This window comes from Epinephelus fuscoguttatus, linkage group LG5 (genome assembly GCF_011397635.1).
Source record: "Epinephelus fuscoguttatus linkage group LG5, E.fuscoguttatus.final_Chr_v1".
Taxonomy (NCBI): Eukaryota; Metazoa; Chordata; class Actinopteri; order Perciformes; family Serranidae; genus Epinephelus; species Epinephelus fuscoguttatus.
The window spans coordinates 20,082,462-20,095,344 of NC_064756.1; the positions used below are offsets into that span (position 1 = coordinate 20,082,462).

General features: G+C 40.3%; 1 protein-coding gene across 1 annotated transcript; it reads right to left on the reverse strand.

Moving 5' to 3' along the window:
* Positions 1-3,541: 3,541 nt before the first annotated feature.
* Positions 3,542-12,410, reverse strand: LOC125888828 (solute carrier family 13 member 2-like). Its single transcript, XM_049576449.1, has 13 exons — positions 12,306-12,410; positions 8,846-8,974; positions 8,630-8,766; positions 8,095-8,330; positions 7,914-7,974; positions 7,438-7,629; positions 6,984-7,106; positions 6,680-6,889; positions 6,439-6,533; positions 4,640-4,755; positions 4,383-4,544; positions 3,987-4,124; positions 3,542-3,670 (listed from the first exon to the last, which is right to left on the reverse strand). Exons 1-13 carry the CDS (start codon positions 12,408-12,410, stop codon positions 3,542-3,544), a joined length of 1,833 nt encoding a protein of 610 aa, XP_049432406.1.
* Positions 12,411-12,883: the final 473 nt, after the last annotated feature.

Here is a 12,883-nt window from a genome sequence, read left to right on the forward strand (position 1 = left end):
ATCATATCACTCATTTAGGTTTAATGCCAATAAATGGCTCGTTGACACCCAAAGATGTGAACACTGATACACATAATATTAAACTGTAACATGTGACAGTGGATTTTGTCTGTAACAGAATTACGTGATGTGTTTTTTGCTATAATGCAATATGTTTTGACCTGCTGTATTTTATTGTTCCCATTTAAGCTGTCTGTCATAGCAAACTAAAAGCATAGAGTAACATGTTTGTCACTGCACAGTCCATTTAAATTGTTTTTTTTAGTTTCATAACAACTGTAATAAGTACATATAAAGTAGAAGATGAGTTTGATATGAAGGGAAACCCAATTCCATATTTCATGTCGTCAGAAATGGTGATTTATGAGTCTTTTGAAGACATTCACAGTACCTGTGGCGGTGAGATTTATCACCTCACTTTTTGGCTTGAAGGTGAGGTTGTATAAATTCAGCAATTACTTTTCCTGTCCCAGGGATACTTAATAATAAAATGTGCAGCTGTCTTCCCAAATGACTGCTCTCGCTGTGTTTTTTGACAATTACCATTGCATTACCATTTCAGGTCCCTTATTAAAAAGCAGGTTCAGAAATGCTAAGTACTGTCAAGCGGTAAAGCTTTCCAGAGTGTATGATAATTGCAGATTATTATGCATACTGCAGATTCACAGCTTGGTAAGAACAGTTGTTGCACGCAGTCAGTAACCCTCCACTTACACCAAATACTAAACAATCCACCTGAGCTTTTAAGCAGAAAGTGTACTGGAGCATTTAACAAACATCATGCATGCCTTTTTTAAGTCGCAAAACACAAACCAGGACAGGATTGGCTTAAATTGTAGCTGGAAATGAGATAGTATGCTGTCTTACCTCTGATAACTGACATCCATTGCACCGTTATTAACTTCCATCACTGCAGTTTTGTCTGGATGTTGCCGTCTTCGTCTTTACCACAAGAGCCACTACATTAAACAAAAATGTTTTGGACGTCATAACTGTGCGCGTGATTTGACCTCTGTGTACTGCACTTGTACCATTTTAAAATCCGTTTTGCTCTTCATATAGAGCAGATATATGAACCCCTGCCAAGGAGTTCAATGAAATGTTTTCCATCAGTTTTCTATAATTGATTTCCCTTATCTTCTCCCACATTGATCCTTTGAAGAGATTTGCCTTCTGTCCTCTTGGCTCTTTTAAAATAAACTGAGGGACCCCACTGGTCCTAATCCTATGGATGGTGATGAGATTTGATGATTGATGATTTGATCCCGTCATTAAATTTAACAGTCTCAAAAACTACAGTGAGCCCTTGATCCTGCCGCATCTCTGTTCCAAAGATTTATTTTCTTGGAAGCTGAATGTTCTGTTGTTGACAGACAATAAATTAGTTTCACTAACAACAGTACTTTCAAACTTGCAGGGAATACAGTGAGTGTAACACTGAGAAAGTAAGGAAATCATGTTTCTCTATCATCTCAAGACTTTATCCTATCAAACACATGTGACCATCCATTAAGTTTAAGGAGAACTCTTCACGTACCTGAGCTAAACAGTATTACCATAGGACATGATGATACTTTAGTATGCAAAAGATAAAACAGAATCACTGGTGATTTATGTTGGTTAAACTTTAGTTTAATTACATTAGGATGATGTAACACTGTCTATAGAGAGGGGAAGTCCCTCCACTTCTAGTGGACCACCATAGGACATTAGTTCAGAAAAATTATGTACAGTAGTCAATGTGTAGAGAAACAATGCTTTGATTCTGGGTAAATTGTGCTATGAATCACACATATGCTGACAATGTGTTAATGTTAATTTGTTTTGCAAATAAAGAAAGTCACAGTTTGTCGCAAAACCATTGAAGTAAAAGACTGTGAAAATACATGATTACAAAGACTACTTGAGTTGCGTAGGTGAAATCATACCTTTCTCGCTCACTGAAGCTACAATGCATGTGTGTTTCATACCAGGATGTACTCACATGAGCAACAGGGTTTGCTCATTCTTTTGCTTCCCAGCTGATAAAGATCTGGGGCTGTTATCACAAAGTTTCCTAATACAAAAAGTTGCTCCTCGTGACGAAATTCTAAGAAAATTCTTAGAATTGTGATGTTTTCTTAAAATTTCCCCTTAAAGTTAAGTCTAGGTCCTTGTAAAGATAAAGGTTATTCACAGAGCATTTTAGCACTTAAAAGAGCTCCTGAGGATGAAAAACTTTGCAGAGCAGGGAGGAAGACTTTTAAGAGGCTTAAGAGTTTCTTAATCAGAGGACAAAATGGAAACACAAAGAGGAAGGAGAAATAGTTTCTAAACACAAAGTGACTGAGTAAATGAAAGATACAGATGAGATTGAGCAGGGAGAGTATTTGTGGTTGATCTCATTAGGGATACACACGTTTCCCACCTAACACCAGAAATAAAATGATCACAACACTAAGATATTTGGAAAACTGGAAAAACTCAACAGTGTAGCAGTGATGAGTTGAGTCTGTCTCAACCTTCCATCAGCAGAGTGATCACACTAACAATGACGCTTTCACAGTCAGCAGTTCATTTCATTTCCACTGGGTGTCCACACCTTGCAGTCTCATAAAGAAGCGTGTCTGTGACAACCAATCACATCTGTTAAAAGAATGTATCACACCTAGCAACAGGGTCAAGTACACCTCCTTTCTGTCTCTTCCTTGCTCAGAGTTGCTCTGAAAACTTCCCTAAATCAGTCCTAGGCTTGGACTCTTCACGAAAAAATTTTGGGCTAAGTTAGGAACTCTCTGAGAGTGTTCTCAGATTGTTTGTGAGTACAGCCCCAGGAGTTGCTGGATAAAACATAAAATACATAAAATATAACGTTACATTTGTGTGTGGAACATAGCGAAGTTACATAGCTAGCTAGCTAGTGTAGGTGATATTGTGCGAGACAAGAGATATAGTTCACTGAGCAGTTTTACACAGTGAGTAGTACTATGACAAACTGCAACTTTCTTGACTTGAAAAGTTATGTTTTACATTGACAAACGTGTGTAATTTGTGGCACTAATTGGGATCAAAACATTATTCGACTCTCGCCATTGACTGCAAATTTCCTCCGAAATAATGTCCCACTTCACCTTCCTATTACAGATGCAATAACAACTCATGATATCAAAGTTTTACCACAGTGTAGATCTCACTGTGATCCAGACTGGCTTCTTTCTGCATAAACACTTGTTTTTAAATGTCATGTCTTGTAGGTGAATTAAACCTGCTCACTTGACAGTCCAGAAGAAATCTGTCTAAATGAAAAGAACTCAGTTCAGTCAAACATCAGTGAGAGGTGCTCCAGTGTCTCCAGTCAGCATGTCCAGCTTGTTTCTGAAGAGTATCACAATGTGAGGGAGGATATGAGATTAAAGGCTGCAGAGAGGACAGGCCTTGGCACATCAGGTTGTACTGACTGGAGCAGAGCTTTGAATATAAATACTAAGTCAGGTGCCGGCCCAGTCCTCCAGTGGTCGAATCTGATCAGTCAGCAGATATTGTTCGTCTCCTGAGTTCACATTCAAGGAGTTTTGGTGATATTAGCCCAACTGGGAAAGGTGTTCAGCTGGAACATGGCCACACCCCATGTGTTAATGGCAATGTTGATGGTTATGACTCCGACAAAGTTCAGAATGAATCCAGCTCTGGCCTGGAACAACCAGAAAAATACAACATAAATGACCCTGGCACAAGGCGATATAGTGTCCTGTCAGCACCCTCTCAGAGTAAATATTAATACCAATTTGTCGATACACACATTGCATTTGCTGCTCAGTGTGCCTGAGCTTAGTTTCCATGGTAATATTCAGGATATTGTACGTAAGCAAATAGATAATAATGATCAGATATAAGGATTAATATAAGCTGCTTATCTTAAAACTAGATATGAGCCTTTTCCAAAACACTGCATGCATGTCAGCCCACTCACTTATTATGGGGTCTCTACCATTTCTGATAGGCCTTACCATGTCTATGACTTTAAGGTTGCCGTAGGAGAAGGCGATGGCGTTGGGTGGAGTGGCCACGGGCAGCATGAAAGCCAGCGAGGCAGCGATGGTGCAGGGAAACATGACGTACAGTGGGTGTATCTTGATGGCGGTTGCCTGAATATTAAAAGAATTAAAAGGACATCCATGAAATGAGACTCGTGCGCATGCACCCTGTGCCACAACGATCAAGATTTATAAAACAGAATCAACTGTAAGCAAAAAAAAAATGTACATTTCTGCCTTTGTGAGAACACACAGTTTTAGTCATGAATCTACAGAGTTTTATGCATGTGGCCCCAGGAAGTCACTGTGCCTAGGCCATAGCTTGTGAATGAGCCTATTTCCCAAAATGTCAAAATGTCAAAGTCTCACCATGGAGGCCAGTATTGGCAGAAAGAGCGTGGTGGTGGCAGTGTTGCTGGAACATTCAGTGAACATGGCCACCAGCAGACACAGCAGGATGGAGATGGCAAAAGGAGGGATGCTCTGCAGTGGTATGAGACTTTCTCCGAGCCATACCGACAGTCCAGATTTCTTTATGCAAGGTGGGAGAACACACATCAGCATCCAAACATTTATAGACATGATTACCACCAGAAACATGTGGACTTGATGATGAGCTGCATTACTTCACTTCCATGTGCCAACGCAAAACCTCCTCCCAGAAGCAAAAGGATGTTCCAAGGCATCTTTTCATGGACAATGTCCCAGTTAAGCAAAGGTGAAGGGGCTTCAGCAGGGGGCCCTAAACACAAGGAGACAAGAAAGAGCTGAGAATGATATTTTAACACAGTCATAAATAATGATATATCAGACCTAACTGTAGAAAAGTGTATTTTTATTGTCTACAGATAAGACGCTGTGACCATAAATGTGCTCCATAAAGATAAAAAGAAAATGTGATGAACAGGAAAGTCATTAAAATCATAACTAAAATGTGGTGTTGTAACTGGATTTGGTCTTTTTTTCTCTTCTCTGAGGTGAGAAATGGACTTTAGCACCTCAAAGTCTGCTTCATAACCTTTAAACCAAGTGTGTGTTAATCATTGTGTCACTCCTCTGTGTACAAAACACTGTGTTTCCACTTTTTGATGAGTACCAAAGAACTTGTTGCTTATAGGCAGGAGCAGGACACGCTTAACTTATGTTACCCAGGGGAAGAAAAATCATCGATACGGAAGTGTTTGTCTGAGGAACAACACAGCATGTACTGTTGTACAGGCTTGACCTTGAGGCTATCAGGCTACAACTCAGCAAGAAGTTGGGATTACGTTTATTGGAAAGCACTGAATCAGCGAGATGGGTTGTCACGGGGAGCAAGTTATTGACTGTATCTCAGAGTACACAGAGAGAGGACAGGCGTGCTTCTAAAACAGCACTATCGTCTTCATGTGACAGACTTAACATGACACAAACATAAAATGTGATGCATCAGTGGATGAGCACTTCCACTGTGCTGTCCGGACGTGCACAGATACAGCTGAAAAGAGATCAACATCCTGCCCTCTTGCTTCAACATATACAGTACGGTGTTATTTCCTGTTCAAAATGCTAATTTATGTATTTTTTAATCACAATTTTATTAATGTTGCTCAAGAAATGACAGAACAAACATGAAAATAAAGATATACCACTTAAATTGGCACCAAGGTTTTATATGAGTTTTAAAGGGACAGTTCAACCCCAAATCAAAAATGTGTTTTTCCTCTTACCTGTAGTGCTGTTTATCAGTCCAGATTGTTTTGGTGTGAGTTGCAGAGTGTTGGAGATATCAGCCAGAGAGATGTCTGCCTTCTTTTGCAGTGCTCAAAGCGCCCACAAAAAAAAATCAACATAAAACTCAAAAGCAATGTTCAAATCATGGAATCACAGACCTTGTTGTGAGCAGTTTCATGTAGGGACTATTTTCTTTCAACCAAACTACACCCACCAACTGTATCACTGTGCAGGAGGGGGCATGAATCTACTGCTAGCTCACCTAACCCCACTGAGCTGACTAACGTTACAGCTTAGCCGAGGAGGACAACATTAATGGTTACATCTAATACTTTTATGAGCATAAGCCTCTCATCGATGAGTAGATGCACACTTCCTTCTGCACAGTTATATGATATGATTATATGATGATGATCTTGAGTAACCAGGTCATGATTTCTGGTCTAACAGAGGGCAGACATCTCTACGGCCAATATCTCCAACACTCATATCACTACAGGTAAAAGGACAAATATGTATTTTTGATTTTGGGATGAACTGTCTCTTTAAGACAACGACAAACACTTTAATGTCTTGGTTTTCTGAATCTTAAAATATGATCCTCAAAAAGGTACATTGTTAATTTGTTTATATGCCTTTTTAAAAGTAAGATAAGTATAACAATGCACCTGTTGCACACACAACATCATCACGAACATGCCAGCTGACCTACCATCTTCAGAATTCCCCCAGCATCTGGGCAAATTGGACGGGATGCAGAAGAAGAGTGCAGACATCAATATGGCCACGGTGCCGTCTGTGACATACCTGGTGAGAAAACATAGATAGAGCATTGATAGAAAAAGACCCTTCCCTGTTTTCTCCTCCTACATTTGTTCATTGCTTTGTAAATTCTTCACTTCCTTTCTTACCTAGGAGTCATGAAAAGCTGTGTGACAAACAGTTGTACTCACGGTTTGTCTTTGTTGAAGAGCACAGTGGCCCAGCCGGGGATGAACCCAGGCTCCCTGGTGAACCACAGAAGAACCAGCAACGTGAAGATAACCAACACGCAGCTCTCAGCGAAGTTCATTCTGCCCAGCTTCTTGTACTCGTCTTTGATTACCTGGTACGCCTCCCTGTCGCCATCTTTCTGTGAGCCACATCCAAAGGATTTTTTCAAGCTGGAATTACAATACATGAAAAAGATGATGTTATAATCTGGATGCTTTCACAGCAACAACAAAATATCAGAACAGAGACTGACGTAAAACTTACTCAAAACCCAAAAACATAAACTGCAGCCACAACCAAGACAGGGCAAGCATCAGTATCATGTTGGGGAATGAGAAGCCAAACCAGCTGGCAAAGTTGATAATGCCTCCGTTTCCTGGGAAAAGTCTGTTGATGATAAAACATTGAGATCAGAAAAAAGTCCACAACTGTCAGCAAGTTACAGATCTTTTTGTCTTCATAACGAGGAAGTTAGTCTTGTGATTTTGGCCATCAAACCACTTTTTCAATAATTTGGAATATGGCATTGCCCTTGTATGGCGCCCGTCTAGCCTTCCAACCACTCAAAGCACTTTTACACTTCATGTCACATTCACCCACTCAGACACACACATTCACACACTGGTGGCCGAGGCGACCATACAAGGTTGAGGAGGTGGGAGGAAAGATGGGGGACAAGAGAGACAGACAGATAAGAAAGCATATGTGCAGGTCATACTCATCAATCTGGCCTTTCATGATGACATTGGGTGTGGTTCCAGTGAGGGTGGCCGTCCCACCTATGCTGGCAGCGTAGCAAACGCTCAGACTCATGCCCTTTGTCAGCTTCAGATACTTCTGCTCCCTCGTCAGTCTGCGCTGCTCGGCCTCTGGACTCCTGTCACAGATTTCTGGAAGGACAGAGGCAATACTATCAGCATTGCAAAGACATTTTAATTGTTGGAGTGTCAAATGAATTTACTGCTTGGGTGTCAAAGCTTTACCAGTTTCTGTAATTGCTTAATTTAGTGACAAGTTGTTATTGGATTTCAAGAGTTTGTGAAAGATTACTTTGACAAATATTGTCAGAAGCTCATTTTTTTGCCAAATAAAAACCTGCAGTACTTAAGCTCCTCTACCTCTCTGTTCTGTTGACCTTTTATTATTGTTTTCTAACCAGGCTGTCACTTCAAAGACAAAGTTAAAAAAAAAAACTTACTTGATTCAATGTCTTTTTCCTTGATTTCCTTCATGTCTTTACTGTCACCATCTTTAACTGAAAAATACCATCAGAACAACAGTAAAAAAAATGGCGCCCAAAAAGCTGAGAAATATTCTCTTCAATTAGTTCAATGTAAAATTTAAAAAGAATTTAAAAACGATCACTGTCACACACAGACGTTGATGCTGCTGTCCTTTGGTTTGACCTCTTTGCTCTCTTTGGTGTCGTCCATCTCGAATGACTCGTTATACTGACCGCCCTGGTTGTAATCCCTCTCCTCAGCGTTGGCCTCTGTGTCGCACAGCTGCTGCAGCACAGCGTTGGCGATGGGCAGCATCATGGCTGTGGAGGCTGTGTTGCTGATCCACATGGACAGGAAGGCTGTGGTGCTCATGAAACCGATCATCAGGCTGGAGAGGGCGCAAATAAATGATTAGATGGGAAGAGAAAAAGAAATGATATGACACATGATGTGTCCAAAAGTATGTGGACACTTGAACACTTTAACAGGAATTTGCTCCCAGTGAGCCTCTAGAGCATTACTGGTTCTGATAAGACCTGTCTACCAGTTGCGTTACCAGTTAATCTCAAAGGTGCTGGATGGGGTTGAAGCCACTCTTTGTCCACATATGACAACAGGGGTATCCACACACTTTATACTGTAGCTGCAGTATGTATGTGTATGTCTGTAAAGAATTACGTTTCTTACAGAGATGGCTTCACGCCCACAATAAGCAGCACTTGAAGGGCGATCCTCCTGTGCAGGTTCCAGTGCTCGACAGCGATGGCCACCAGCAGCCCGCCAATAAAGAGCATGTTGGAGTCTTTGAGGTACTGGATACAAACCTGGATAAGGAATGCAAAAGTGAGAACTCAAAGAAATTGCTTATTGAAATGTGTGTACACAGATACAGACGTGTACTACCTCGCCTGATTCCATGATGCCCATCATGGGGAAGAGAATGACAGGCAGCAGGGCGGTCACAGCCAGAGGGATACACTCTGTGCACCAGTACAGCGCCATGAGGATTATTATAAAGCCACATTTTGCCTCCTGCAATGACAGAAGAGGACTGGGTTGATTAACGTGCTTAATACACAGTACATGTTACACATAAAGAGTAGCACTCAGTAATGCCTGGCAGGAAGCTACAACACACCATAAACTTTTAACCTTGGCTAATTATAGTCCAGTTAGTGTGGTTAACCATTCTCTGATAACTGTGAGTACATTTGTTTGAACTGGAAGAGGCTGCATGTGCACTTGTTGTTGAAACATTTGCAGCCAGTCATAAAGAATTACATAATAAATTTCATAATACATAATAAAATTACACAATAAATTTTAACATAAAAAACTCCAGAATCAAACCACACAACAAAGTAATGGCTGCTTGACTCCTTTTTCTTTAACATGACTACATTTTATTTCTTGTTTTGCTACATTACATTTGTTCCATTTAGATTCTTGAACTCTTGTTAAGTTTGGAGCTATATACATAAGTGTATTTTTGGTTTGTTGCATTCACATACATGGTTTATAATTATGCTATACAGAGAGAGAACAGCCAAACAAGAAAAAATCAAAGAGCCACAAAAATGTTCATCTTTTAAAGGGAAAGTTCACCCCCAAATCAAAAATACATATTGAGGCCGGGGTGCGGGGGGCCTCCTACCAGTGGGCATCCAAGAGGCATCCTGATCAGATGTCCAAACCACCTCAACTGATCCCTTTTGACGTGAAGGAGCAGCAGCTCTACTCCGAGCTCCCTCCAGATGTTCGAGCTCCTTACCTTATCTAAGACTGAGTCCAGCCACCCCACAGAGGAAACTCATTTTGGCCGCTTGTATCCCCGACCTCATTCTTTCGGTCATTACTGAGAGCTCATGACCATAGGTGAGGGTTGGGACGTAGATTGACCAGTAAATCAAAAGCTTCACCCTCCGAGTCAGCTCTCTCTTCAACCATGACAGGCACACCAAACCGTAGATCAGTCTCACGCTCCCTTCTACCCCCACTCAAGATACTTGAGTGCCATCTATCTAGCTATCACAATCGATATCTCAAACACTTGCCAATCACACAAAAACAATCTGGATTGAAAAATAGAAATACAGGTGAGAGGAAAAGTATGTATTTTTCGATGTGGGGCAAACTGTCCCTTAAAATCTACAGGTAGAAACAGACTGTAGCCTTTGATTTAATGGGACTGACTGAGCCCCTGTACATAATCCCACTTTTCAATTTGTCAGTTAAAGATTAGGCTACATGGTGACAAGGGTCACTGACGGAGGTTTTCCTGGACATGTTGCAGCTAAGAGGACAAAGTAAAGCTTGTTGCTTTATGTCCTTCCACACTGACCCTTTTTGATCACCATTTTCATTCTGTTGCAGTAGTTTCGGTAAATTTGTCTACAGACTTGGATACAATACTATTGGAACCCTATTTTTCTTTCTCAAATACACGTTGTGGATTGAGAAATTAATTTGGAAAAACAAACAAGACAGGGCAGAAAATAGATTCTCATGTATAATCAGTTTCTGAGTGAAATTCTATTTTTACAACCTCTCCCAGTAAATTGCGTGTTATATGTATTAGGAAATACTGTATTATGTTCTAATACATCAGTGACAGAGCAGAGACTTCCTCACTAAATATTAAAGTTTCAGTCACTGTTGTCTCCAGCATCCCCTAAATATCATGAGTGACTCCCCTCCTGAATATTTCTTTGGCTGTCTCAGACTTGAGCTCAGCTGCTGCTGTTTGTTTAACGAGTCTCTGCTCTTCTCTCTCCGGACTCTTCAGTGGTAGAATGATATTTCCAATCACTTATATCATTACAGTCATGTGCAGCAGAATTAGCACTGATTTGCCTCATTAACATCTAAACAAATCTTCAAATAACACCACCAAGACAATCTCTCCAACATATTTCCTTGCGTGTCATGCATCATCAGTTTTACAACAGAGTTGTATTACATCTAAGGTCATGGCACTGTGGCCTTTGCACTGTTTTCTACTAGTTATCACATTGCTTCTGGGATTTTAACCTCAAAAATCTACTGTTGCAGCCACGTATGAGTTTATAAACGAGCAGTAAAAGACAGCGATGTGGTTAATGTGTGATTATGTTTAGGCACAAAAACCACTTGGTCATGGTTAGGAAAAGATCTTATTTTGGGTTAGAAAGCCCAGTTTCGGTGGCACAAGTGCCGCTAGAAATGCTGCAATGTCTCGCTTAAAAACAACCTGTTTTGGTCTGCAGCTTGCCTCACCTATGTGTCCCACCATCAGCCATCCGCTTTACCTCCCAGTGACAGTCAGCTCATGTAATTCCACATGTAATTGAAGACTACTGCACATTACTTTAGAAATGCTGACATGATAGGCGTGAAACATATATGTAAAGTATCCGTGGTTTGCAGAAACATACAATGCCAACATTTCCTCAGGGTGTCTACAGGTATCAGACATTTAAATTTAATACTTTTTAAGACCTTTTAAGATTATTTTTAACCATATTTAACACTGATTTTTTGCCAAATCCATTTTTCTTACAAAGGCAAGTATAAAGGTAAATAGTATACATGTGGTCTTGTGTGCAGGTAGGTTATATTTGGGAATACAGTTATTAAGGTGACTAAGGTTGATCAACCTTTTTGCCAACAGGTAAGTGCACGTACAAAGTAAATATTAGGTTCAGTGGTAGGTTTAAAGACATAACATCAGAAATGTGGACTTTCATGTAGAAGAGCACACTTAATTTTGACAAAAAGAAATTAAAAGATGGATAAATTAAATTAGATAAAATGTGCCAATTAAAACCTCACAGATTCAAACTGAAGGTTATTTAATGACTTTTACAGCCTAATATTTCTTATAAAAATTGAATTTAAGACCTGCAGACACCCTGTTCCTCCGGGTGACTGCGCTGTAAAATATCTGAGGCCATGGTAAGCGGGACCTTTGCAATGAAAATTGATGTTTGTTATCATTGGCAAGAGATGAAGGTCGAGCATAATAATGAAACGGCTTCTTCACTCAGGCAGGTGTGTGCACGCGGCCACCTTAGCCCTGCTCAGAGTTGCACTCTGCCTTTAGTTGCACATATTGTACATTATCATTTTGAAGGCTCTCTAACTTTGTCACAAACAGTTTGGGAGAAGCATTGACCATGTACATGACATCTCAGTCGAGCCACCTAAACATCAGAGACACATATTTAAGCCTTTATAGACATCCATGTTAGGTGGCATTTGAAGGCTCTTGGTGTCATAGCAGTGACTATATTATATGTTGTGTATCAGCATGAAGTCTAAAATATGTTTGCAGATATGTCCTGCTACAATAAACAAAAACACATGCACATGCTGATTTTCTTACCGGGGTCGGGACGATCAGGGGCAGAGGCAGAAGTAAAAGAGGTGTCAGGACTATTACAATGTAATTCCTATACCTCCACAGCCCAGAGGAAAAAAACCCAGCCATGATCCACACAGTGTGATCATCCAAAGTATTCAAGAGTCAGAAAGAAAACACACAATTAGTGACACGACTGTGCTATCTGAGACACAGTAGTAAAGTCACAGTATATATAGTGGTATATACAGTATGTGACCCTGAAAAAGGGATTAAAAATTAACTTTATAGTGAGGGTCCAGCATGTACAGGGTGTGTTTCCATGTGTCGGGAAGGGGGTAGGTAAGGTAAGCAACCAGGAGCAATAATCTATGGAAGCAACTTACCTTTTTTTATCTTGACTATAATATGCAACAGCTGCTTTGTCTGTGTGAGGTGTACAGTGGTGATTATCAACTTACTATTTCATACCTATGGGCACTTCATGTGGCCACGGACGGAATAACATTAAATCACTGGTTGTCAAAGTGAGCCACACACACTGCACAAATTCATGACACTGCATATTAACCCCAAAGTAAACCAAATAAAATTATATCCCT

Bases quoted from the DNA above. Each gene is read 5' to 3' on its own strand.
- LOC125888828 (XM_049576449.1), bottom strand. From the start codon at position 12,410: ATGGCTGGGTTTTTTTCCTCTGGGCTGTGGAGGTATAGGAATTACATT. The intron at 4,545-4,639 runs GTAATGCAGCTC...CCTTGCATAAAG, and splicing joins CGTTGGCACATGGAAGTGAA to AAATCTGGACTGTCGGTATG. The intron at 4,125-4,382 runs GTGAGACTTTGA...TTTAATATTCAG, and splicing joins TGCCAATACTGGCCTCCATG to GCAACCGCCATCAAGATACA.